A 27,082-nucleotide genomic window follows, 5' to 3' on the forward strand; every position below is an offset into this window, starting at 1 on the left:
ACTTAGTAATACAGTATATAAATATTGCATATATGTACTAACGTTTGCCCATGGGCTTCTCTTCTGTGGTTGCCTATTATTACTCATTGGAACTAGGGCTTAAAGTGGTAGGTTTTTTTTTTTAGCATCCACCCTTCCTGCAAACTATAATGCTTTTCTGTTAGAATGAATGTGTAGGGCCGAGGTGGAAATAGTTCCACCTCACCATTACAGGTGGTGGAACTTGGTTCCACCCAGTCTCCCCCACTTTAACCTATGATTGGAACTAACACACACTAAGGGCCTTATTCTGGTCGATGCGTAAATTTCCGAATTCTTTCGGATGGCGTTTTTTAGCCGTCTGCGCATGCGTGGGCAACGCTATGTGCATGTGCCACGCACGGTCTCCGTACTCGTTCTCACTAATACCGTTCAGAAATGTGCACCGCATTCACTCAGGAAATATGGGCATAATATGGGCGTCATTCGGAACTACACAGGGGCGTAGTTTCAAAGTGGGCTAAACTGGGCATAAACATGGGCGTACAGGAGGCAGTGCACTAATTCTGGTAGGCGTGCATTCGGATAGAACACCGACTGCATACAAACCAACAGGCAGGAAATATGCGGTCTTCATAAGCAAGTTTCACTTTGCGGACACCACTCGGTCATGCGCTAGGCATTCGGATCGCCCAATTAGTACGGCCGCACCTGAACCACAGTCAGCTGAACACAATACAATCCACTCCTCTACTCATTACTCATTAATTACACTCTTTTCATTGCTTCAACTGGAACCATTGCAGCCTAAATGGACCATTACTAAACACACAAATATATGCTGAAAGCTGAATAACATTATCCAAATAAATACACACACACCCTGTGTTTATAACTGTTGGTAAGTTTGCATTATAATGTGTTAGTAATAATTAGCACATTGTAGAATATTGCATTTGAGGAGCAATTATTACATAATATGCATACATAAAACCGAGGTAAAGGGGTAACAATGAATGAATAGCACTTCACATGATGTAAGGGTTAATGTAAAGTGGTAGTAATGTGTTTAAGTATCTATTAGGATTTAATTGATTCCAATTACAAACAAACAATTTTTAATGAAGTAGCCTAATTGCATAAGTGTGTCATGTGACAGATTTATGAGTTCAGAGAATAGTCGTGAGTTTTGCGGAAATACACAGCATCGGTGCGTACGTGCAGCTTCACGTCCGTTCTGACGCTGTAAGACCGTGCAGAATCTTTGTGTGGCTACTGCACACGCACGGTTTGGATGTTGTCCGTAAACACACCCTCTTCTTAGAGAGTGAGTCCGTCCGTATGCGGAGGACCTGTGGGCGTTTCTTCTTACAATGTCCGCACAGCATGGCGTGCGGTCCGCTCCGAATGAATTTGGAAATTTACGCACCAACCAGAATAACCTCCTAAGTGTAAAGTGTCTGTTTTTTTTTTATTATTATTGCTCTTCTCTAAAGTCACATTGAGATAATGCATACCACAGTTTCTTTCTAGGTCGCTAACCTATACAATAGTGAAAATGCAATCCAATTTCATTCAGTTGTTTGCGTGATACTGGAACAAACAGACAAAAGACAAAAATTCTGAACATTTTTTCATCTCCATAGTTCATATAAGTATATTTCTTTAAAAAACAATTGTAATGGCACAACCCTTACAGATTTATTATGTGTAATAAATTTAATACACATATATTTGCAATACAAAAAATACTCTTAAGCCGATATGATCTGATTTAAAAATACTTTTTTCCCCATTTTATTATACATTTTAATTTATACAACAGACCAAAAAAGGGCAAAAGAACATACAATAAAATATATCCGATTATTACACATTCTCCATGTTTCTTAAAAAACAAATATGCCGCAAATGTTCAATTATACACAATTTAAAATGCCACAGATGTTTCCAGCTAGTCACCTTTCGCTAGTTATTTAATCTCATTGCTATTTAGCAGAACCGGACTAGCTTTCAAATCCTGATATGTTTGTAACTAAAGTATAGCTAAAGGATGAATGTTAAGTGAACCAATACAGCTCAGCAATATAGTGAATGAACTTGAGGGTGCAATGCCAACATGATTGTAGAATATTCAAAGAACAGTACAGCTGATGTTTTTTGGAGGGTGTGTATCCAAAGAACAATCTGATTAATTATATTTTTACTAAAGGCTACTTTTCTTGTAGGTTACCAAAGCAAATAGTCTGTCAAGCATTCTTGTATGAGTATTTATATTATCTTTTAAGGACAAACATGTAATAAATACTATCCAGAACTGTAACTAGGAGTCTACGTGCTGCTGGTAAATGTGAAGGACTTTACCCATCCTTATAATATTTGCTTATAACTTTGCCATCCACGCTGTATTGGCCATACTGTTGAAAACCCTGCAAATAAAAACGTAAAATGTAGAAGAAAGGGTAATACACATTAAGGTGAGGTGTGCCCATAGACTTATTGGTCCACAGAGAAAATTGAGGAGGATGACACTGTAATAACAGTGGCTAGGGGTGTTTGGCAGGAAGGGTTGGGAAGTAGGGTGGTACAAGAGTAGTAAGGTATGGGGGATATTAGGGTGGAGGATTGGGGCAAGATGCAAGGCCTTGTAGGATATATACAACATGGGGCAAATTAATACTACATGGTTATGACCTAAGTTAGAAAGCGATAGTAAAGGGAGGGGGGGGGGGAGACATGATCTGAAGCAGAATTAATAAAGAGAGGACATGCAACAAGCTACCCTATACACAGCAATGCTTTGGAAGGCGGTGGGATCTTCGAATACAGTTGTGCTTTTCCTCCAAGTACTGGTAATGCTCAGCCCCCTATGGATTGGAAAAATGAGCCAGGTAGTGCCTCCATCCCTCAAACAGTGCCCCTGGCAAGTTCCGTTCTCTCCAACCCCTAGTTACAGCCCTGATGCCATCTGAAGTGTGTTAGTGAGATAGCAATTGATTATGTATTTAACAAATGGATTCACTTACATTTAATCATGGTTTTATTTTTTACTGAGCATACACACTTGCAGGATGCCAGGGAGGATGGTGCAATGTACAATACCATTGTGCAATTGTTACCATGGCCTCCAAAATGTTGCATGTGACCTGCAAGATAAGGCAATCTCTGGTGCACACTGAATGATCCAACCGATACGTCATTCCGATTTGGCCCAAAATGACATACTGTATCATGCTGAGGTTGTTCTAGTTTGTACCCATCCAAGGCATTCATAAAGCACCCAGTTTAATCATACTGTAGCCTTTACAAAATGATTGCTTAGCTTTGTCTAGTACAGGGGTGGGAAATATGCAGATATTGTGTTATGTTTAATTGTACAGTTTCTAGTTCCTTTTAATAACAATAATTCAACACTTTGATCATCTCATACTCAGTATGGCCGTCTTTAACTTTACTATAGCTATGAGGTATTATTAGTTTTTAATATGTGCAAATATGAAGCGAAACAAGAGTTCTGACTGTTACTGACCATTTATTGAAAAGTTACCTCCTAAATTGTGTTGTAATTTTCCATTATACTACTTGTAGACTAATAAAGGAATGCACTATGTTTGCACTAAAAAAAATAGATTAACTGCAAAAAGCTACTGCTACCTGATCTGTTGTCCAGTTAAAACAAATTTAGGACATATGGGATTTATCATCAGTTGCAAAAATGCCCCCCCCCAAAAAGTATATTCCTTAGTGTAGTGATTTAGAATTTTCTGTCGCATAAATTTACCATTGAGGTGTCGCTGGGGACATGAGGTTTAAATTTGTGCAAACTAAGGCGATCAAAAGAACAGTCTCCAGCCAGGCTGACCCAATATAGATGATACACAATGTTTTTCAGAGCTTATTGAATAGGGTACTATATAATAAATATATATATATAGTATAAAGAGGGTCTATGGTTAGCTCCTGCAATCTGTTTTATTCTGAATAATTTCCCATTTCAAGATCCCCCACATTCAAAGCTTTAATAATTGGCTTAGTTTGGGAAATAATTTGCATTGTTTTAGGAAGAAAACAGCGTAGTAAATAGGCATCTTAAAGTTTAAATAGCAGATTTTTATATCTCCACAGTAAACTGAAGTCTCGATTCTTCATGATGAAAGAAACATATTAACATATTACTTATGCCCGGTACACACCAGGACGATGGTGCTCGTGATCGGGTCGTCACAGGAACGTACGACCCGCTCACGAGCTGACGGCGCTGCCTACCCACCGCGAAAATGCCCCTAATGTGACCGCGATCCGATCCCGACCCCCTCCCACTACAATGGTAATTTCTGGGATCCTACCTGCAGCAGGTAGGATCTCATAAAAGACCAACCGACCCGCAGGGCCGCGCATCGGATCGGGTTTGCATCAAAAGGGCAGCGAAATGGCCCAAAACATGGCCGATTTACATACAATCGGTCGAGATTGTATCTAAATTGGCTCGTTTTGGGCCATATCGTCCTGGTGTGTACCCCACATTATTCAGCTGTACTACAAAGCTCTAATGTATGTTTAATGGTGAAAATTGTTTTTGATAATGAATGTAAGTACATTCTTTTTATGCATCATATTAAACACAAAAAATGATCCATAGAGAAACGGATCTGAGATTATAAATGCAAACGTTTGTACCAAATAGGGAAAAGTAACATTACCTAAATATTGGCTGAGCTGTTTCCCTATCTTATACTGTCATTTGTTAAGCAATGAATATAAAGTATAAAAAAAATATTACATGAATTCACACAATTGTGGATATAGGAGGAAACATGTAAATAGTTCCCATTAAAGAAACATTAATTACAAAGCAAATAAAAAAAATATAAAAAAGACTTGCAGTGTGACATGGACTTTACAGACTTATAGGGTTTAGCTGAGATCAGGAAGATACTGTGATGATCCGTGATATCCCTCCCGTGCTTTACCAAAGCAGGATAATATCATATCGACAGCTGTGGTCACAGTCAGCTGAGTGTCTCTCTGACTTTCTCCACGAGATGGATTGACTTCCATTAAATCCACTGCAGATAGTAATCCTAAACAGGAAATACATTTCAGAGTAAATGATAACTGCAGATACAGTACAATACAATAAAAAGTACCCTGCATTATGATGGAATACATATAGGTGGGTGGTGAATGGGATGCCAGCGGTCAGAAGACTGATAGCAGCATCCCGATACACAGAATCCTGATGGGTCCAAAAGGTATACTTACCTTCTCCCTGCACCACCTTATCCCTCCCCCTTAGTGCCTAACCCCCTTTTTAGTACCTAACCTTCCCTTCTCACAACTCTAACCCTTGCGCTAGTTCACAGACCTAACCCTACCACCACCTTTCCCTCCCCTGCAGCCTAACTCCTACCTGGCTCAGTAGACTTACAACCGGGATGCTGGCATTTGGGATTCCATTGTTAGCATTGAGAGTGACATTGGGATTCCAGTACCAGTCTTCTTGCCACGATTTAGGATCCTGGTGCTGTATTTTGACTGCCAGTATTCCAACCTCCAAAATGTTAACCACATCCCATTATGTCCTCCTACATCTTTGCTGCAGTTGCACCAAACAGCCCCTCTTGATCCTGTGTTACTGGTAGGTAAAGCATCTTTTTTGCTGAAAATGCTTCTTCGATGCAATGTGATGCAAATAGTATGCACCAGGAGATTGTGCATATTTTCCATGCGATGAATCACTGCACTCAATGCATGCATATCTGTGTTCACTAGTGCTGTATACATGAATAAAATCACAAAGGACAGCTGTTGCAGTCAGATGTTTTTACCAATGATAGGACTTCCGGGTTTATGACCCAGCGTCTTATCTACGTCTAATTATGTATGCACCACAAGGGGTAGTGGTGGAGATTCGATTGGATCACTCTCAGCAGGGAGGTGTAATAGATGCACATAGGTTTATATACAGTAGGTCAACGCTAGCACGTAGGTTTATATAGGTCAATGCTATCTGAACATGGCATTGCATATGGCATCCAAGCCCCAGAAACAGCATTTTTATGTTTTTAGACCTGTTCGCACATAGATATGCAAGTCTTACATATCAGGTTAAATTAATTAGCACAGTCTTCTGGTGGGGATGCAGTTACAATCCCGGCGGTCGGGATCCCGGCGTTCAGAATCCCGACGCCGGAATCCTGACCGCCGAAATGCCAACACATTCTCCCTCCGTGGGTGTCCACGACACCCCTGGAGGGAGAATAAATTAGTGTGCCGAGCGTAGCGAGGCACTGGGCCCGCTGCGTGGCGAGCGCAGCAAGCCCGCAAGGGGGATGATCCACGTCCCCCCCTTGTCGGCATTTCGGCTGTCAGGATCCCGACCGCCGGGATTCAATACTGAATCCTTCTGGTGCATCCTAGTCACATCGGGTTGCATTTTAGACTCCTTTTCCATAAAATAAATAAAATAATGCCCAGCACAAGCAGGGTAGCACAGGACCTGGAGGCACACCCGCACCATGTGTATGGTACTGTGGCTAGAAGTATGAAGACACATCTGTACTGTATGAAGGAATATCTCACATGATTGGAGCTTTAAGTGCCCTTTTTTATAGTCATCTTATTCCTTAGAACCTATTACTTCATGCATCCTCCTCCCAACTTCTTTCAGGCAGTGTAATAACATTAAGGCTAGGGCTACACTAGCAGAGTACATTATGTTTAGGGTATTATTAATAGTTACCTGTTTTGTAAAGATGTTCTGTGATATACATTCCCTCTCTATAAGTCAGTCCTCCATGAACTGGTGTTCCAGTAGCCGGTGCCACGCTGGGGTCCAATCCATCTATATCAAAACTTAAATGGATTGGTCTTTTCTTCCTTTTAAAACAATTAATTGAACAAAATCAATATAAATAAAACATATGTAAATAAGTTCTGTAAATATTTTTAGCAGTGCAAAGCAATCTGTTTTAGATTCTGTTACCCCTACAGCAGTAATGCTATCGCAATTTTAATAGCAGTTTGTAAATTGGGTATTCCACAGATCATGTTACCAAATGATACCAAAAGACTCCACAATGTGCAAAAGTGCATTTACACTTTCTTTAACACACAAGGGGTGAAATTTAATAGGATGAGAGATTCAGAAAGTGAGAGGTTTGGTAAGAAATCTCCATTTTTTTTAAAGCGGCAATCATTTACATGGCAAAACCAGTTTGAGTTTAAAGTGTAAATGATTGCCGCTTTAAAAAAAAAAAGAGATTTCTTACCAAACCTCTAACTTTCTGAAACTCTAATCCTACCGGTATTAAATTTCACCCAAGATGTTTTTGTCACATAATACATTTTTACTTGACAGATATGTTTTGATCCTGCCTTCCACAACTACAATGAATTCCTTTCTTCCTACTTTCCTTCTTGGATAAAAAATGAAAATCTAAATTTGTATTTATTTAGCTGTAAACACAGGGTGATGAAAGACACAGTTTGATCATTTACTATATATTTCCATTTGCAGCTATTGCATAGATTAAAAAAAACACTGGGTATCACTTATTACAGTAACTTTTCATTGATCTTGTATACCTGCATATTTATGATCATTTTGTCTATCATTGTCATTTGTTATTTTTTTCTGCTTTTATTGTTATGATTTTATTTAGCATTTTTCCACATCACTCTCCATTTCAATTATTTTATTGTAACAGTACTAGTATTTGATATTTAAATATTATATTATTTCCAGTATAATAATATATGTCCTGCTGCTTTGCCTGGTTTCAACCAGGCAATGGTATGCTGGGCAGAACGTTTTACCCATTTTCACCATTTTAGGAGTCAAATTTGGAAAAATGTATTTCTTAGTAGGTGACAGGTCACATGTTCCAGGTCAGCCAGAAGGTGCACAGGGTCCATCAACTGTCACAATAATGATGCATTGAAAATAGCAGGCAGATGTTTTGCACACAACTGCAAAATGAAGCCACCAATTGCAATCTATTGGCCAAGATCTTTAATTTGGTATATGGTGTATCCTGCTCAGACAATGGCATCATACAAATAAGTCACTCATAAAAGTCATCCTTCTGCTATTAATATGCTGGCTTCTATCCTTTGTCCATCAAATAGCTATCCACCATATTTTGCCACAATATATTACTAGTTACTACCCAATGGACATACCCTGCACATCATTTTCTACCAGTGATGGCTCCAGAGGTAACAGCACAGAGTACAGTCCAAAAATAAAATAGGGGAGCCACATTAACTGCCAGTGCATCCTCAGTCAGCAAAGTTCAGCATTATTTGGGGGTGGCAGTTGATGTGGTTCCCAAGGCGCAGAAATGCAAATTTGCCAACCCCGACGGGGGCCAAATTCAGATCGCAACAAGCAATCCTGAATTGGCCCCAGAACCCTATAGTAATCCCTCTCTCAGAAACCATGACTGAGTCACAACTCAATAATTTCTAGGTTTCAATTATATAATAAAAAAAAATAATTATACTCCATCTACTATTTGTTTACAAGTTTGTAACAATGGCTCTGTCCGGTGACCAGTATCCTTATATTGCTGGACTCCATATCAATTATAGTTCTGTTTTTCTTGTTATGCTAGAACATAATTTTTCCTAGTATATGGAGCTGCTCAATATTTTTTGGGGGGTATCTCCTGGGTAAAACACTTTAGGATTAGCTTTACTATTTTTAGCTTTTAGAACCCAATTTACTTTTTAGACATTTTCCTACAATTTATTTTATTTTTGTAATAGATTTCTGTGTCTATTCTAGTTTTATCAACTAAATTTTTTTTAGCTTTTTATTTTTAGTCCCAATACATTCCTGTTTAGGGGGATATTCAATCCCAGGTCACGACTGTCAGGACATCCCGACAGTCGTGACCCTGACCCTTTCTAGGCCAGCTCGACTAAGATTCGGCAGGCTGGTATCAATATCCCGCCTGCTGAGTGCCGAAAAGGGTATGTGTCCATGAGGAATGGCCTTGGATCATCGAGATAAGGCCGTGAGCTTGGCAATCCATGGCTGTTCACGGCAGAACGGGCCTGACTGCTTTTAAAGTCGGTTCCGTTCTGCCGAGATGCCTGTTCAATGCTGTTGGGAAAGACAGCATTGAATAGGCACCCGCCGCTATTTCCCCGATCGGAAATAGCGGCGGGGGATTGAATACCCCCATAATAGGGTATTCAGATTCCAAAGCTAATGCGAAGGTTATGCACAAAGTATTGACTTTCAGTACTTTGCACATGCACCAGACCTGTTCTGCTTGTGTGCAAATGGGTCCTGCAAGATATCACCCAGCCCATGTGGTAGTATAACATACTTAGAAGCATGCCTTAAGTTGCAGAGAAGGGATTTTTATATGTCAAAGAATGAACCAATAACCGAAAAGCCTAGTCTGTGGGAATAGCAAGAAAGAAGGTGATGGAGTCAAAAACTGAAAATATATATGACAATGCTTCAAAGTATTGGAGATAGTTGGCAAACATTTATGGATCTTAGCTCTGTGATAGCTTTTAATATCTGGTAGTTGGAGTTGGAGTCCACTCAAAAGCATTTTTGCTGTAAAAGAATAAAGAAACTATTGGGAACAATAAAATAACAAATCAGAAGTAACAGTAAGATTTAAAGCCTGCACCAAGAACACTTCCAGCACCAGTAGACTCCTGTGCTCCAGATAAATGGAAAACATGGGTAGGAGGTATTGTGGGTAAGTACACAACTAAGACAAAAGTAGAATACATTAAACATGAAGAAATCAGGAGCAAAAGTAGAAATAAAGAATTTAAAGAATCGGATCAGACGGGGCTGAATTCCAATGTTTGAGGTCCTGCACATGTGCAGGTCTCCTTTTCAAATGGCTTTGGTGACTTGAATAGTTGCAAAGCCATTAGCAAGAATCGGGGCAGCCCGGGGGAGGAATGGCGGGGTAATTTCTCCTGCTGTAGAGACATCAGGAAATTGGCGCGGCAGCGGGTGCTCGGACTCCTCCCAGCTTACTGAGCCAACCAGAATCACACCAAAAGTGCAGTATTCATTTTAAATTATTTGGCAGATAAACAGGTCCTTAGGTATTACTTGCCCTTACTTGTTCTACAAGCACTCCTATATTTATGATACATCTTTGTGCTAATGCATTCAGTTCAAATCACACATTTTATGTGCCATTCCCACTGAAATCACTTGTTTCAACATGATAACCCAGTACCAAACAGCAAAAAGACCTCTAGAGGATGATTGTACAGTAAAGCTTCAGTATAAAAATATCCCTATTCTATTTAAATCAGAAGTTTTTAGGGCTAATTTTTCTCAAGGCTTAAGTATCTTAAAATACATGCATTAAATATAAGTATTGTGATACTACTGCATGACAAAACTAACAAATGTATAACAGGTATAAATATATTTTGTTTGTGCATACTCACTTGCCAACTAAATATTCAATTGTTTCTTCCATCACTTTGTTAATTGTCAGTCTATCCACATCAGACATTGAATAGCTCTTGATACCGAGTGTCTGAAGAATATAACTAAAATAAAAGCAACATATACAATTATGCACTGTATACTGTATCTTTTCAGCAAATTATTAATCTATGATTTTAGACCTTATAGAAGGCTCCTGTGGGTGGGAAATTTTATGTTGCCACAGTAATAGTTTCTACCAGGTAGTTTTGAGTTAATTAAATGATCATTTTATTTTTGGTTTGTGGGAGGAAACCGAAGCAACCCAAAGAAACCCACACAAGCATGGATAGAATGTATAGTTAGGGTCACCTTCAGTCCGATGCATGGTCCCATTGTGCTTAGGATGTGAGCCAGAGATCGGATCTGTTGCTTGTCTAACCTCTGACTTGGCCCCCTCTCTGCGGTGATACATCGCAGTAATGTATGGGCGCCTTTACACTCACATTCAGTTGTTTGACATCCAGTGCCAGATCAGCTAACAGGCAGAGTATGCTTGTGGGCCCCACACCTTTTAGAGGCCCCATGACAAAAGATTAAAATAATATTGATCTGATATTGAAAGAAAATAACCATAAAGCTTTCTTCAATTGTTTTCAAAATATAGAAAAAATAAATCCACTTAAAGAATTGAAAACTTGACATTAAAGATTAGAGAAAATAATGGGTATTTTACATTTTCACAGTAATAATCTAAAGTACATAAACCGTAGACATCAGATTCTCATTACAGTTTCCAGATCATAGGGGTTAATTTACTAAAATAGGAGTTCTTTTGAAAAATCTGATTCTATTATCTTCTTGAACAGGCCTGGCCAAACTATGGCCCTCCAGCTGTTGTGAAACTACACATCCCAGCATGCCTTGCCATAGTTATAGCATTCCCTAATAGCCAAACGGTGGCAAGGCAACAGCTGTAGGGCAATAGTTTGGCCATGCCTGCTCTAGAAGATGCTAAATAAATTAGTAGATTCTGATTGGTTGCCTATAACCCCACCTTCAATAGAACTCTTATCTTAGTAAATAAACCCCATAGACTATTAGTTGGTAAAATGAAAAACATAAAAAATGTGAAGGTGCCCAGCGATTTCCACACATATTAGGAGATCATTTTTAAGATTCCACAGAGTTTAATCTGGCATTGCTGCCATTCTCTAGAATTTACATCCTTACCTAGCTAGATTAACAATGTTTTTATTATTATTGCTTTTAATAAAAGCACTCCTCATAACCCAATGATTTTCTTCTCTATAATGCATATCTCCCAGTTCACCCTCCAGACATTCTTTCCTTCAACCATAGCTCTCAAAGTAAAGCCCTCTTACAATTCCTAATTATACTCCATTTTACCAGTGCTCCACTCCCTTGTAATCCCTAACCCTGCCCATCTCACTGAAGCGGAGACATGCAGGGTTCCGTCCCTTGCCGATGGGAAACTGGGACACGCATGCATGTGGGACGTGTGTTGTAGTTGACTTCAGCATCTGTTCCTGGACCACCTCAGGAATACCATTAACACAGGGCTGGGCAACACCGGCCCTCCAGATGTTAATGAACTACACATCCCTGGATGCTTTGCATTAGTTTTGCTAGGTGGCCATGCTGAAACTGATGTAAGGCATGCTGGGATGTGTAGTTCATCAACATCTGGAGGGCCGGTGTTGCCCAGCCCTGCATTAACAGGTGGGTTATACTTGAATGTTCACATTTTATGAAAAGTGACTTAATTCAATGTGATCTTGAATATGCCATTTGTAGTGTCACATCCAGGAAGCATAATGGTACTCCAGCCAATTAGCGCCCTTCATTTTTCAAATATATTTTAGGAGCTGATTGGCTGGAGCACCATTTATCATAAGCAACATGTTTTTAATGGATAAAACTCATTGATAAAGGGGCTCCTAAATACAGTAATTGGTTATTGTAGCGGTGTAGCAGCGACTTACTGTTCTCCAGGGTCAACATCTCTTAGTCCAATGTATACAATGTCTTTGGCAGACAAACATGGCTTCACCCAAGAGAATCCTGGTATATCCGGCACCTAAAAGCCAAAAAGAGTGAATCATCTCATGTTGTCTGATGATTTGTTTTTATGTTGTTTTTTTGTCTTTTTTTATTGAGGCAACATAAATCTTTAGCACATACAGTAGATACATACTGTCTCTACAGTACTTTGGAGAGACATGCAAAAGTCATGTGGTCTCTCTTTTACTTCAGTCTGTTCCCTGTTGGCCATATTATGTTTTAAAACACTGGCTCTTCATTTAGTATAAGATTCATATTTTCCTTTCCTGTTTTAGTACTTGGCATCTGTATATCAGTTAGCATGTCCTTTATTTATCATGAAAATTATGAATGTTTATATCTGCATAGTAAGAATTTCCATTATTCCATTCTAGTTGATCAAATGCAAGATAACTCAAATGACACATTTTGGAATTTTCAGATTAAAAACTTCTTAATTTGTTTTATTCCTGTTTTAAAATACTCAGTGACTTTGGTTTAGATCAGAGTAAATGTGATGTACAGAATCTGCTGGGGTCTATCTTCTATCTACAGTACCTCTTCCTAACCCAATGACATTGATCTATTATGTCTTGGGTTACTGTTTACTATTTCTCTAGCTGCCTGGACAGCTGAGCTATATTTTGTTAGGCAAGGGGATGCCTGAGAGAAGAGCCACAGCTCTCATCCTGTAAAGTTACTGCAGCACTACTTTCACGATTTCCCAGGCACCTTGGGTACACAATAGTAAGGCAATTGGATTTTGTTAAAGCAATTTATCTGGACATGACCAAAAAATGTCAACTACTGTGATGTAAACATCTAATGTGTACTATAGGCAATTGTTTACCTTGTTTTTCAGCTCTTTTATTAGGAAAGAGACTGGCTGCCCATGTAGATTACCACTTGGTGATGTCAATGGAGTGTTGATATCTGCATGGGCATCAACCCAAACTACACACAGATCAGGGTGAACCTTGGCATGACCTGCAATCGTCCCAACTGCCAAGCTGCATCAGCACAAACAAAGGATAAGGGGAAAAAACAGAATGTCACAACATATTGACATGTGACACAGGTACATCTGTGGCTAATATTTTACCATTAGGACATCATGTTACAATTTAAGGAATAAATGAATGCATCAGATTGTTTTATGTTAAACATGGAATGTTATCTCAACAAATCACAATATGTTTATTTATAGTTCTAAAACAATTGTCATTTTTAGGATTACTGTTGTGAAAGTCCTTTTAGGGTTGTTTTCTGGCCCAAAAAAACATCACTATAAAACTTTATTTTTGAAAGAGCCTCAGCTTATTAATAACTAGCTGCAGTACTCTGCTCCACTTGGGTGGAAGTCAATGATAACAGACGATGATTACATAGGATTTTAGTAAAATACAGTGGGGCAAAAAAGTATTTGGCCCACCGATTCTGCAAGTTGACCCACTTAAAAAGGTCTATAATTTCCATCATAAGTACACTTCAACTGTGAGAGACAGAATGTGGGAAAAAAACACCACAAAATCACATTGTATGATTTTTAAACAATTTATTTGTATATTTTTGCAGAAAATAAATATTTGGACACCTACCAACCAGCAAGATTTCTGGCTCTCACAGACCTGTTACTTCTTAAAGAAGCTTTTCTATCCTCCACACGTTACCTGTTTTAATGGGTCAACTTGCAGAATCAGTGGCTGTTCAAATACTTTTTTTCCCCAGGGCAGGTGGAGGGTATTGGAAAAATGTGTTATATGGAAAAAAGTATCAATTGTGCATATTGTTCTTATGTGTTGTGAATTGTCTTGTTGTGTGTTACAAAAAAAGGTGGATTTAGAACTTTTGGAGCCCTAGGTAAGAAACCGGCTTCATACCCGTGTCACATTTAACATAAACTGACTGTCCACATACAGTGGTTGAAACCACGTGTGTCCAAGTTATTACCCTATCAAAGAACATCAAAGGGACATGCAGTGTGGGCAGGTCCATGTGATGTCATAACATCAAGCGGTAGCTGTGTAATGCTCATCTGGGAATGTTTTGTATGGCCAGGGTATCTTTATGGAGTCCCTTAGGACTTACTTGCCACTAATGAGAGATAATGATAATATTTGGCCTAAAACCTGCCAGAGGAAATTACATACAAAGAGGTGAAAACTACATTACAAAAGGTAAGTGGTTCCAGTGTTAATAGCAGACAAGTAAACAAACAGATCTATTAATTTATGAGCTTTATAAAGACAGATGTTGGGATATAAGCCTCTACCTATGCCGTATTTGGTTTAGAAATGATACATGTTCAATATAAATATATATATTCATGAGCTCACTGTTCATATTCCATATTTCTGTGTTTTTGCAGTTAAGCTAATATGAATAAAATATTAATGTTTGGCCTTCTGTTTAAAAAAAAAATATTACTGTATTTTCTCCTGTGTTTTAAAAAACATAAAATAAATATTAAAATACCTGTGGTCTCCTCCAAGGACTAGACACACTCTTCCAGACTTCTTGATCTCTACAACTGCATTGGCAACTTTCTCAGTAGCTTGTCCAACTGTTCGAGGATTCTTCACATTTTGAAATGCTTCATCATTAGGTAAATCAGGAAACTGCAGATCACTATAATCCTTCACATCATAGTCTAAAAACAGGAAAATACATTTTATGCAGAAACTCACTCAGTTACACCCTCACCATTATGTTCAAGTGTTAATGCATTACACCATTATTCTACATTTTGTAATTTTAAAATATCTGTCTATCTGCAAGAATCCCACAGCATGGTTTGTATTTTATTCGATGTCTTTTGATTTTGTCTTTTTATTTAATAGTGACTTGGTTTTATTGTGATTATTGCTCTACGTATTAAATTATAATTCACTATATATAAAGATTTTTTATTTCTTGGAACTGTTCGCAAGCCGAACTGGCCAGTGACCTCATTATCTAAGAATAATGTCCACTGGCTTTGAAGATCTTCAGATTCAGTGCTGGTTAAGTTAGTACCTTACTTTGTATTGTGTTTGTTGCTATTCAGAATTAGACTGGTACTCTGGTAGGTGTGGGGGCACAAAAAATATTCCAAGAACCCTCCCTACAAAACTAGACCCACTGCTAAGTAGGTAGGGCAGAAATGTATACTGAAATTGTAGGTTTTCTTTCTTTAGGTTCTTTTTTTTTTTAACTTATTTAGATATTATAAGTGGTGGTTTTTACATATGGGCTGCAGGGCTGCAGTCCCCCCAAGTAAAATCTGCCACTGTAGTGAAGCCAGATGCAGTCTGTGAGACTGCACTGGCTTCACTGTGACTGGCAGTGACTTCCTATTGGAAGTCCAACCTGCCAGTCCCCAAGGCAGTCCCACTTGGGAGGTGTTCTCTCCCTCCCCCTGGGAAGCCTTTCTGCGGGCTGCCGGGCAAATTTCCCGATTGTGCATGTGCAGTACCTCCATCGGTCTGTCATTTGTATTACCCAGTTGCCGGGACCATGATTCCCTTCTATGGGCTCTTACCCAAGCAGCCCATAGAAGCTGGCTACATGTGCAGTACAGATGTTTGTACTGCGCATGCGCCAGTCCCGGCTCCTGTCATCATAGCACAGGTGGTGGGAACTGTAATGGGACCGGAAGGCGAGGCGATGGCAGCGACATGGGGTACCTGCATCACGTTACCCCCGCGGCGGCTGCAGCAAGAGGCAGCCCCCCTCTCCCATGAAGGTACGAGACGCCACTGGATATGATCTCACTGTTTTGATATGCATTATAGCTATGTCATTTGTGTGTCCTTTTTTTCATCGCATCGATGAGATGCGATTTCACTACGTTTGCGTACGTAAGAAATCTGGGCGCCCTGCTAGGAAACAAGTACCAATATTTCTTCATAAAAGGTCTATTTATTATTACTTAATTTATACAAAAGTAGGTGAAAATGATCATGTTATTAAATAATATAAATAAATAAATAATAAGAATAATCCTGCATGAGATCTCATAAGTATTGCCTACTTACCTCTATGGGGTCGATCCTATTAGGTGTGGATGATTTGCACTCATAAATCATCTCGGCACTGGGTGCACTTTATGGCGGACTAAATTCGCTTAAAAGTGCTCGCACCTCCATAGGGTTGCGAGCAGTTTTACGTGAATTCAGCCCAGCGAAGGGATCGGCTTAACTCGGGTGCCGTTTCCAGCATTTAAATGGCACTCGGACAGCATATTGCACCTTCAGCGCTAATAGGATCGACCTGATTCATAAAGCTCTGAAAATACATGAACATGAATAGCTTATAGCTTAACATGAATAGCTAATTCAAAAGGGGAGTATTGTGTAATGTAGAGGCTTTTTAAACATGACATTACATAAAATGCACTGAAACTTACAGTATTACCAATTTACAAACCTTGAAAATTATCTGTCTATATGTTATATACCATATCTTGCAGGGCTGGTTTTAGGTCTGTGGAGGTCCTGGACAACAAAACTGTGGTGCCCCTAACCCCCCCCCCCGACGGAGGCAGGTCCAGGCAGCGGGGATCCAGGCAGCGCCGTCGGTGGGCTGTGCAACGCTGGGGAGGCAGTGGGGTCCCTGCGGTAGATGGGAACTGGTAGCGCTGCTTGTTCCCATCTGCCGCACAGGGACCCCGCTGCTGACTTCCCATCTGCTGCAGGGACCCCCTGCCTGTCCCCTGGCTGCCCAACCTGGCTGCCTGCCACCCACCCGCCACCATCGCAGCAGGGCCAGTGTGGGGGCCCTGTGGCGACCACCCCATCACCCTGTGGATAATCCAGCCCTGGTATTTTGTCTTCTTTTATAGACGCAAGTAATACAATTATTATTTATAATATATTCAATAGCACGTTTTTAAAGGCACAAAATACAATTGTTTAATATTTCATTGAGGCATATTTCATTGGGTAATTTGTGATGTTTTGCAAGAGATTACACAAGGCTGAGAAAAGTTTTTTCTGTTTATCACATCTACAGCAGTCAATCACTAAAGTTGCAAGTATGACAGATTGTTGGGAAAGCACGAGAATATCTGTGAGTAGCAGGAAATACGGCATAATAAAACTTTACTAGAAATGTGTAAAATCATGAGTCACATCTATGTCAGAATGGAGATTAAAATTGTTATTTACATTACATATTAAGAATTTAAGAAAAAACTAAGAATTTAGCAAAATAAATGTTTCTCTTCCTTAGTTAAACGTGTTTTTTTCACTATTAAATGTTTTAATAATTTAATAGAATTTGTCTTAAAAAAAAATCAGTTTAAAGCTGGGTACATGCTAAATGATGTGTGTACCCAGCGAGATTGTCTGTGACGGGCACTCGGCGGAGTGTACACTTGCTGCTACTGGCAGTGGCTAATGATGGTGCAGGAGGGTTGCAGCATGGCTCTCACTAGCGATGTCATCTGTTGTAATGCAAGTGCGTGTGCGACATTGTGTGTATTTTAGATTTTGTTGCTCCCTCCTGTGTCTGTATATAGGGAAAAGTTTCTGTTCAAATTTTAAGCATGCGATTTGACGCGATTTCCCTTGAAATTCCCTTGAAGAGAAAATCGCGTTGCATTGTATGCTATTGTATTGCGATGCGATTTTAATATGTACAGGCACCCAGATGCCTGTTTCATATGTGAAATGGCCCCCCAGACCCCATTTTTAATTGTATACCCACCCTGATGGCTAAATGACCCCCATTGTTAAAGCCACCCCACTATCAACGCCAACCCGAAGTGTGGCGAGCGCAGCGAGCCCGCGAGGGGCGGCGGTACGCGTCCTCCGACCTTTTCATACCCCCACTATCCACGTCAGCGTGGAGTTGATTTTATATAGTGTGGCGAGCGCAGCGAGACCCGCGAGGGGACGTGGATACCTTCACAGCTATACGCGTCCCCTCGCTGGCTTCACAGGTATCCGCGTCCCCGCGCGGGGCTCGCCACACTTCGGGCTCGGTGGCTCGCTGTGCTCGCCACACTATATAAATTCAACTCCACGCCGACGTGGATAGTGGGGGTATGAAAAGGTTGGAGGACGCATACCGCTGCCCCTCGCGGGCGCGCTGCTCTCGCCACGCTTTGGGTTGGCGTTGATAGTGGGGTGGCGTTAACAAAGGGGGGCATTTAGCCATCAGGGTGGGTATACAATTAAAAATTTGGTCTGGGGGGACATTTCACATATGAAACAGGCATCTGGGTGCCTTCACATATTAAAATCGCGTCAAATCGCATCGCATGCAATCTGATTGTATGCGATGCGATTTGACGCGATTTTTAGGTGCGATGAAGAAAATCGGGCACCCAGATAAGTCACAAGTACCTAATGTTATTGAAATAAATACAGGTCGGATCTCCCTTATCCGTGCATTCCAAAAACGGAAATATTCCGAAAACCGCTGTTTTCCAGAATATTTCGTGGTTTTTTTTCCCCCACTTCCTTTTTTTCATACTTACCTTGTCCCCGGATGTCCATGGCAGCCTCCAGGATCCTCTTCAGCGGTGTCTCCGGTCCCAGGGGTGCATTGCGCAAGTGCGCGGTCGCGCCAGGGGACACCATGGACATTGGGGGACCATTGAGGCACCACCAGGGGACCAGGTAAGTATAGAAAAAAATATTCCAAAAAACAGAAAAATAACTTATCCAAAATGCTCGTGGCCCCGTGCATTTCGGATGAGGGCTTACTCAATCTGTATAAAATGACATCCACAATTATGAACAGGGCATTGGGTAGAATAAAATTAGATAAAATGAAGTTCAAAATGTTTCTTACCTCCTGTACTCTTGTGACACTAAGGGAGAAGTTTACTAAGATGTGTATTCTACTTCACATGCGATGTTGCTACGGGCAACCAATCAGATCCTGTCTATTATCTTCTAGAGGGTGCTAAATAAATAAGAAGTAGATTCTGATTGGTTTCCCATAGCAACATCACCTGTGAAGTAGAATACACATCTTACTAAATTTCCCCCTAAAGGTCAGAGCAGAAAACCTTGTAATCAAACATTGTAATCAAATAATACTAGCATTGCTCACACAAACACTGAATGAATACACTGGTAAAAAGAACTGTAAAAATAATCCTTGGCAAAAACTTTAAATGCTGGTACTCATTTACAAACATTACATGTGGATGTAACATTTGCAGTGAACCACAGCTTCCAATAAATAATTGGCTTGTAATTGCCTTGTGCGAATCAGATAATGAGTACAGTCATCCTTTCATGTATTTTTTTTTTCAAATCGTTTACTCTAAAAACTGTTCTTCAAATAAAAAACAACTTCCAAAATGTTATAGACACTCTGGGGCAGATTTATTAAGCCCGGTGAAGTGATAAAGTGTCTGGTACTGTATCAACCCCCAACTGTAATTTTTCAAACCCAGCCTGTAACTTGACAGTTATTAGCTCATTGGCCCGTGATAAAGTACCAGACCCTTTATCACTTCACCGGGCTTAATAAATCTGCCCCTCTGTTTCAGTTTCAAATGAAAGGTAAATGAAAGACATGAAATTAAAAACATACATATTTTCAATGGTTATGTTTTTAAAAATGTATTTTTAGTCTATTTTATTTAATGTAAATATTTTACCCAGTCCTTTCAGTTTTTCAATTAATCCAGCTTCTCTGATATACCTTGGGCCTTCTTCCACACCACCTCTTGGCTGGCAAGAAAAAAGTAAAATGAAACAGCATATTATTCATAAAATCTGCATGACCTTTAAATAAATACAATTTACAACTGTGGGTGTAATTTTATATAATATACACAGTTATTATATTATTCAGATGTCCTAACATAAGGCATGATTCAGAGATTGATGGAATTGCAGAGCTGCACACAAACTGCTTTACAATTACATCCACCAAAATGCAGATACAGCAGGAGGGGGTTTATTTGAAGTTCTATTGACGATGGGGTGTTGTTATGGCAACCATTCAGATTCTATTATCTTCTAGAAGTTGCTAAATAAATAAGAAGTTGATTCAGATTGGTTGCATTGGGTAACATGCCATCTTCAATGTAACTCCCATCTTGGTAAATTTACTCAGAGGTGTCTATATGAAAACAACACCTCCTGTATTGCGTTTGCGATCTGTGTGCAGTGTCCATAGACGCTGCCTCAAATCACCTTTGTGACCATTGGTTGCGTAGGTGCAGCCAGGCTGTGTAAGCTGAAGCTTATTCAGCTTGGCTGGTTCCTGGCAGCTGGTGGGGCCAGGAAATATAAGTGCAACCACACAGACCCTGGCTAGTCCCTACGGGACGAGTGATGCGCCCCTGTTTCTAGGAAGGCGGGCCAGGAACACACCCTAGCCGTGGTTGGAAAACATTGCGAGTGGACTCTTAGGTAAAGGGCTGCACACCATCGGATTAGCATGCATCTCTGAATCAGGAATAGAGAAGAATAACAGTAGTGTTTATGGTCACTGTGGTATGCCTCTACTGTGTATTTTTAATACATTTTCTCTGTGGGGTTTTTTGTCTTCTTTTTACCATATGAATACTTCCCAACAGTCCCTATTTCTGTTGGTATGTCCAACTTCAATTCTGGGATAGTGGGTCAACAATGTCTAGGTCGAGAGTCACTAAGTCGACCACAACTAGGTGACATTGACAGAAGGTCCACACAAACAAAAAGGTCAACATGGATTTTTGTTGTCTATGTCGACATGGACACCATATAACCGCGTCCCCCAGCCCATATAACCATATACCCCTTTTCCTCCCAAAACCTGGCTATTTCCTGAGATTCTTTACCTTGAATCCTGCTAAATTGTACCTGACTTAGACCCCGTTTCCACTGCATCGTCTTCCTGGGGTTTTCCCGGGTTTTCTCCATTTCCACTGAACCCTGGAAAACCCGGGACAGCCAGTAAAACCTGTTCTTGTCATTAAAAAATTTTTCATCGACAGTGAGAGCCCTGAAAGGACTAAGCAGCTTTTGGATTTACCCATGTATAAAATCCCAGACAAGAGCCATTTCCACTACACTGTTAGGAAGTTTTTCCTGCTAAAAATCCTGCTTGTCCCGGGATTTTTTCCTTGTAGCCGTTTCCACTGTGCCGATTCCCGGGTATACCCAGCAATTACCCAGGTTTTTCACCAGTGAAAAAGGGGTAGTAGAAATTAAAACATAACAAACTAGGCTTACATCAATCTATTAATGACTTATCAAATTATTCAAAGTATAAGAGCTCCAAAATATAGACCAGTCAAAACTGATTAGATGCCATGGGTTACTGAACTGTACAAGTGAGCTTTCATTTTTATAAATACAGTACACACATAACTGTACACATACAGTATACTATACCTCACTGCTCACTGTTAAGTTGTTGTTTCATGTTGTAGTTGCTTTTATTGTGGTATTCACAGGACATTGTTAAATTGAATTGTTTGAATGAACACTATTCTACATACACGGTTACTAATATTTCACTGAGTTTAATCTGCTACTGTATGTCTGGTTTGGTCTTGTCTGTCACGTCACAGGCTGTCACACAAAGTGAGGAGATATTATGCAATGTTTTTGCATTCCTAGTTGTAGCAGAAATTTCTGGATTTACAACATCTGTTTCTTAACCTTTTTTCTTTTACATTTTATAGAAATTATCTATTAACTATTTTGCACTAAAAGCCTATAAAATACACAGTATAATATTTTCCCTACATGAAAACACTCATAACATTCTCTTTGTTTAGGAAATAATACATACAAGCGTGTAACTACCATAGGAGCAGGGAGTGCAGCTATGAGGGTCCCAGAGCTGAGAGGGGCCCACCTTCCCTGTCTCAGCTTAGTCTTATATACTTTTTCACCATTGGGTGGTGCATAGGGGCTCTTAAGATAATTTGCCTTGGAGTCTGTATATATCTAGGTATGCCCCTGGATCTGCTCATTGTATTGTGGTATAATATGAACTGGGAACAGTACAATGTGGCATAATATAACCTGAGAACACAGTATGCCATAATGTGAACTGGGGGTACTGTGTTGCATAATGTGAACTGGCAGTCCTACAATGTGACATAACATGAACTAGGGTATTATTATGCTTCATAAAATATATTGGGGAACTACTGTGGGACATAACCTTAACTAAAGCACTACTATGATTCAGAAAAAGAAATAGGGCCATTTTATTGGGCATAAAATTACCAACTGCTACAGAGAGGTGACTTTTCAGGAGCTTAGAGGGAGGGTCCCATTGAACATGTTATTGGGCATACAAAGTTCTGTCTGTGCCCCTAAATGCATACATGAATGAACAATTAAATTATTGTCTCATCATATTTGCAGAGTGACACAAAGGGTGAACACTACCAGAAATGAACTTTGGAGATACAGGATTACAGATATACCTGCAAATCTGTCTAAGAGGAGACTGATGTGTGAGGGACAAGGGTGTGATGCTATAATTTGGGTCATTACTGCCCTGCCCTTGGCAATATTTTCAACACTATTACTTGGGTGCAGGGCTGCAATTATGTGATACAGAGCAAATTACGCCACTGCGCATCTTGTCTTGTCCAGTTGAAGGAATCAGTAAGCATCATGCGATTTTTGACTGAACCAATTCTCTAAATGTAAAGCAACCTTTCTTATAAGCTAGGACTTCAGCACTAAATAACTGAGGTATTGATCAACTCACCTGTGCTCAAGTATGAAAATCTATACTGCACTGACTCATTTATGATCTGACAACTGTAGAAAATCTACTGTAAACCTATGTGCTCATGGCTTAAAAAAGATATAAAAAATACTCCAAAAACATGATGTGTCGCAAACGAAGTAAAAGGGCAAATTTATCAAAATGTCTAAAGAGGACAGGCAGAGATGTTTTCAAGTATAACCAATCCAATTCTAGCAATCATGTATAGAATGTACTAGATAAATGATAGCAAGGATCTGCATTTGACCTCTTCAGTCATTGCTAAATCTTCCCCATAACCATTTAAATATAGATGGAATTTGGTGACAATTGTCAGTATAGTAGATACAGGTTGAGTATCCCTTATCCAAAATGCTCGGGACCAGGAGAATTTTGGACAACAGATTTGCCGTATTTTGGAATATTTTAATTATATATTTTGAAGTATCTTGCATTTATGCTGTACAAACACATCAACCACACGAAATACACACAAATATATTTTATTTGTTAAAAAAAAAACAAGGTTTCAATTCATGAAACAAAATTTGTGTACAATCTCAGGCACTGACTTTGAATGCCAGGCAATAATTTTCTTGCACATATACTGTATAGTGCCAGTTACATAACATGTGCCCATTAGTGCCAGTTACATATCATGTCCCCAGTAGTGCCAGTTACATATCATGTCCCAGTAGTGCCAGTTACAGATGTCCCCAGTAGTGCCAGTTACATATCATGTCCCCAGTAGTGCCAGTTACAGATGTGCCCAGTAGTGCCAGTTACACATCATGTCCCCAGTAGTGCCAGTTACATATCATGTCCCCAGTAGTACCAGTTACATATCATGTCCCCAGTAGTGTCAGTTACATATCATGTCCCCAGTAGTGCCAGTTACATATCATGTCCCAGCAGTGCCAGTTACAGATGTCCCCAGTAGTGCCAGTTACATATCATGTCCCAGTAGTGCCAGTTACAGATGTGCCCAGTAGTGCCAGTTACACATCATGTCCCCAGTAGTGCCAGTTACATATCATGTCCCCAGTAGTGCCAGTTACATATCATGTCCCAGTAGTGCCAGTTACATAGCATGTCCCCAGTAGTGTCAGTTACATAGCATGTCCCCAGTAGTGTCAGTTACATATAATGTCCCCAGTAGTGCCAGTTACATATCATGTCCCCAGTAGTGCCAGTTACATATCATGTCCCCAGTAGTGCCAGTTACATATCATGTCCCCAGTAGTGCCAGTTACATATCATGTCCCCAGTAGTGTCAGTTACATATCATGTCCCCAGTAGTGCCAGTTACATATCATGTCCCAGTAGTACCAGTTACAGATGTCCCCAGTAGTGCCAGTTACATAGCATGTCCCCAGTAGTGCCAGTTACATATCATGTCCCCAGTAGTGCCAATTACATATCATGTCCCCATTTTTTTCACTTTTTGGAATGTATGGTTTTCGGAATAATTTGGATAAGGGATACTCAACCTGTAATTATTTTCAAAAAAACAAAAACCTAATTATCTACTATACTACACTGTTATTCTGCTGTTAATAATTCTTATATGTAACTTAGCACTTTAAAAACAGTGTGAGTACATTGGCTAATGTGTAATACTATTTCATAGTACATGTTATAACTTATGTCTTTTTTCCAAGTAACGCTTGTCATCCAGCTACTGTACTGTCACCCTTTGCACTCACAGATGACTGTCAGGAGAACAGGTTTCTCATTTCACAACTAGATCAGTTCTGTTAATCACACAGTAACAAATACAGAATCTCTTGTGAAGTCAAGTTAAGGTAATGATATATATACTGCTGATATAGATATATATATATATACTGCTATTGTGGTGATAGTAATAGGAAATTCTAAAATTGCTTATGGAAATTAATATTAGTGTTAAATATGCACATCGCTTCTGGTCATTTCATGTTAAAGATAAAAAATTAGATTACCTGAAAACAATTTTCGGTCAGGACATATGGCAATAGAAGAGCTAAATTAGTCTAGTTAAATAGTAATTTAATATGTTGTTCTTCAGAGCTGACTTCTATTTATGATATATCCTTGTGGTGATGTTAGCATATAAGAATTAATTGTGGGAAAAGTCTCACCTGCCCCTTTGAGAAAGGAGCTCCAATGACTCCTACTAATCTCTTTCTTCCACTCATCGTGTCTGTTCCTCTAGTGTGTAGGTCTGGCTGCTAACACGCTCCTTTTGTACCATTCCAATGTGCATTACTGTGAGGTAAAGAGGTGTAACATCTCCACCCAGGAACACAAATTATGCAATATGTTCCCTTTCATAAGCATCAGCTGCTGCAATTCTGTTTGCCTAGTGATGTAGTTATGAAAACGTTTGCAGCTACTGGACCATTAATGATTATTTTACTTGTTATGTATGTTGTGCACCAATAGATGCAATGAGCTTTTACAGTAACACAACGTGAAACAGTCCAAACAGGTAAATAAATAATCTGGCTATGTAGCACATTATTGTACAAACTGATAACAAGTGAATAATCATATTGAGTATTATACATGAGTATTGCGCTATCCTATAGAATTCTGTACCACCCCTGGTCCTTAACAAATTAATATTTACCCATGACCTCTTTATCTTAAACACCCTCAACCTTCTGTCAAAAAGAAACACAAATCACACATCAGACGCTGCCTTCAATGGCAGTGTTTAACCCCTTCCCGACATTTGACGTACATTTACGTCATGGTCGGGATGTACTTCCCGACACATGGCATAAATGTACGTCATGCCATTAAACTGTCACCGCGTCTATAGACGCGGTGACAGAGGGACGATGTCTGCTGTCCCTGACAGCAGACATCTTCCCTCATTGCCCAGGGGGGGCAGCGATGCCCCCCCCAATCGGCGATCGTTGCGATTGGCTGTTCAAATGTGAACAGCCAATTGCAGCGTTTTATGAGTTATGTGTATAATTTTGACTCTGCTGCCCCCTAGTGTCCAAAAAAAATAAAAGGAGGTTGAAATAATGATTAAAACATAAAGTATACATATGGTCTATGTTAGTTATTAACTATTTTGAGTGGTATGATTATTTGTCTCACAAGCAGAAAATTTAACATTTTGCAAATTGCAAAATGTTCAATTTTTTTACGACATTTTGGTATTTTTCACAAAAAAAAAAAGACTGTATCGACCAAAATTTACCACTAACTTAAAGTACAATGTGTCACGAGAAAACAATCTTAAAATCACTGGGATAAGTAAAAGCAATAAAAAGTTATCCCCACATAAAGTGATACATGTCAGATTTGAAAAAAAGGGCTCTGTCAGGAAGGCAAAAACAGGCTGCGGCGGTAAGGGGTTAATTGTGGTCTTCACTTCACACACACATTTATACCTGGAAAGGTTAAGTTTGACTGTGCAGTACTGGGACAGTAATATTCCCAGTTCTACATTAGCTCCATCACTTCCATTTACATCTTTTGAAGGACATTCTCTCTGCATGTTGTTGTTATCTATCGTCCACCTTGGCCACAACAACAATTTCTAGAACATTTTCCTGCCTGGCTCCCTCACTTTATATACTGTACTCGTACATCGCTACCACCATCGTTGGTGATTTCAATATCACTATGGATAGTCCACATTCTCCATTTGCATCCAAACTACTGTCTCTGACCTTCTCTCTTGGCCTTCTTTACTCATCAGGATGCTGTTTCTGAATTCATTATCATGCCTTTCTCTCTCAGATCACATTAGCACTTGCATGTTCTTCTCCATGATTTCAAGCTCAGTGTCTGTGTAGTTTGCAGAGCCTCCTCAAACCCACAGCAACATTAACACTATTCATTTTCAAAGACTTTCCACCTGCTACAACTGCTCTCATCAATTTCTACATTCACTTCTCCAGAGATTACTGGATCACATCATGGGTCTGATTCAAACCCATATACATA

General features: G+C 39.6%; 1 protein-coding gene across 1 annotated transcript; it reads right to left on the minus strand.

Moving 5' to 3' along the window:
- Window positions 1-1,747: 1,747 nt before the first annotated feature.
- ARG1 (arginase 1) lies at window positions 1,748-25,412 on the minus strand. Its single transcript, XM_083176711.1, has 8 exons — window positions 25,255-25,412; window positions 20,067-20,139; window positions 14,942-15,116; window positions 13,317-13,476; window positions 12,409-12,503; window positions 10,423-10,527; window positions 6,722-6,858; window positions 1,748-5,060 (listed from the first exon to the last, which is right to left on the minus strand). Exons 1-8 carry the CDS (start codon window positions 25,309-25,311, stop codon window positions 4,894-4,896), a joined length of 969 nt encoding a protein of 322 aa, XP_083032837.1. The 5' UTR covers window positions 25,312-25,412; the 3' UTR covers window positions 1,748-4,893.
- Window positions 25,413-27,082: the final 1,670 nt, after the last annotated feature.

This window comes from Crinia signifera, chromosome 3 (genome assembly GCF_055691185.1).
Source record: "Crinia signifera chromosome 3, ASM5569118v1, whole genome shotgun sequence".
Taxonomy (NCBI): domain Eukaryota; kingdom Metazoa; phylum Chordata; class Amphibia; order Anura; family Myobatrachidae; genus Crinia; species Crinia signifera.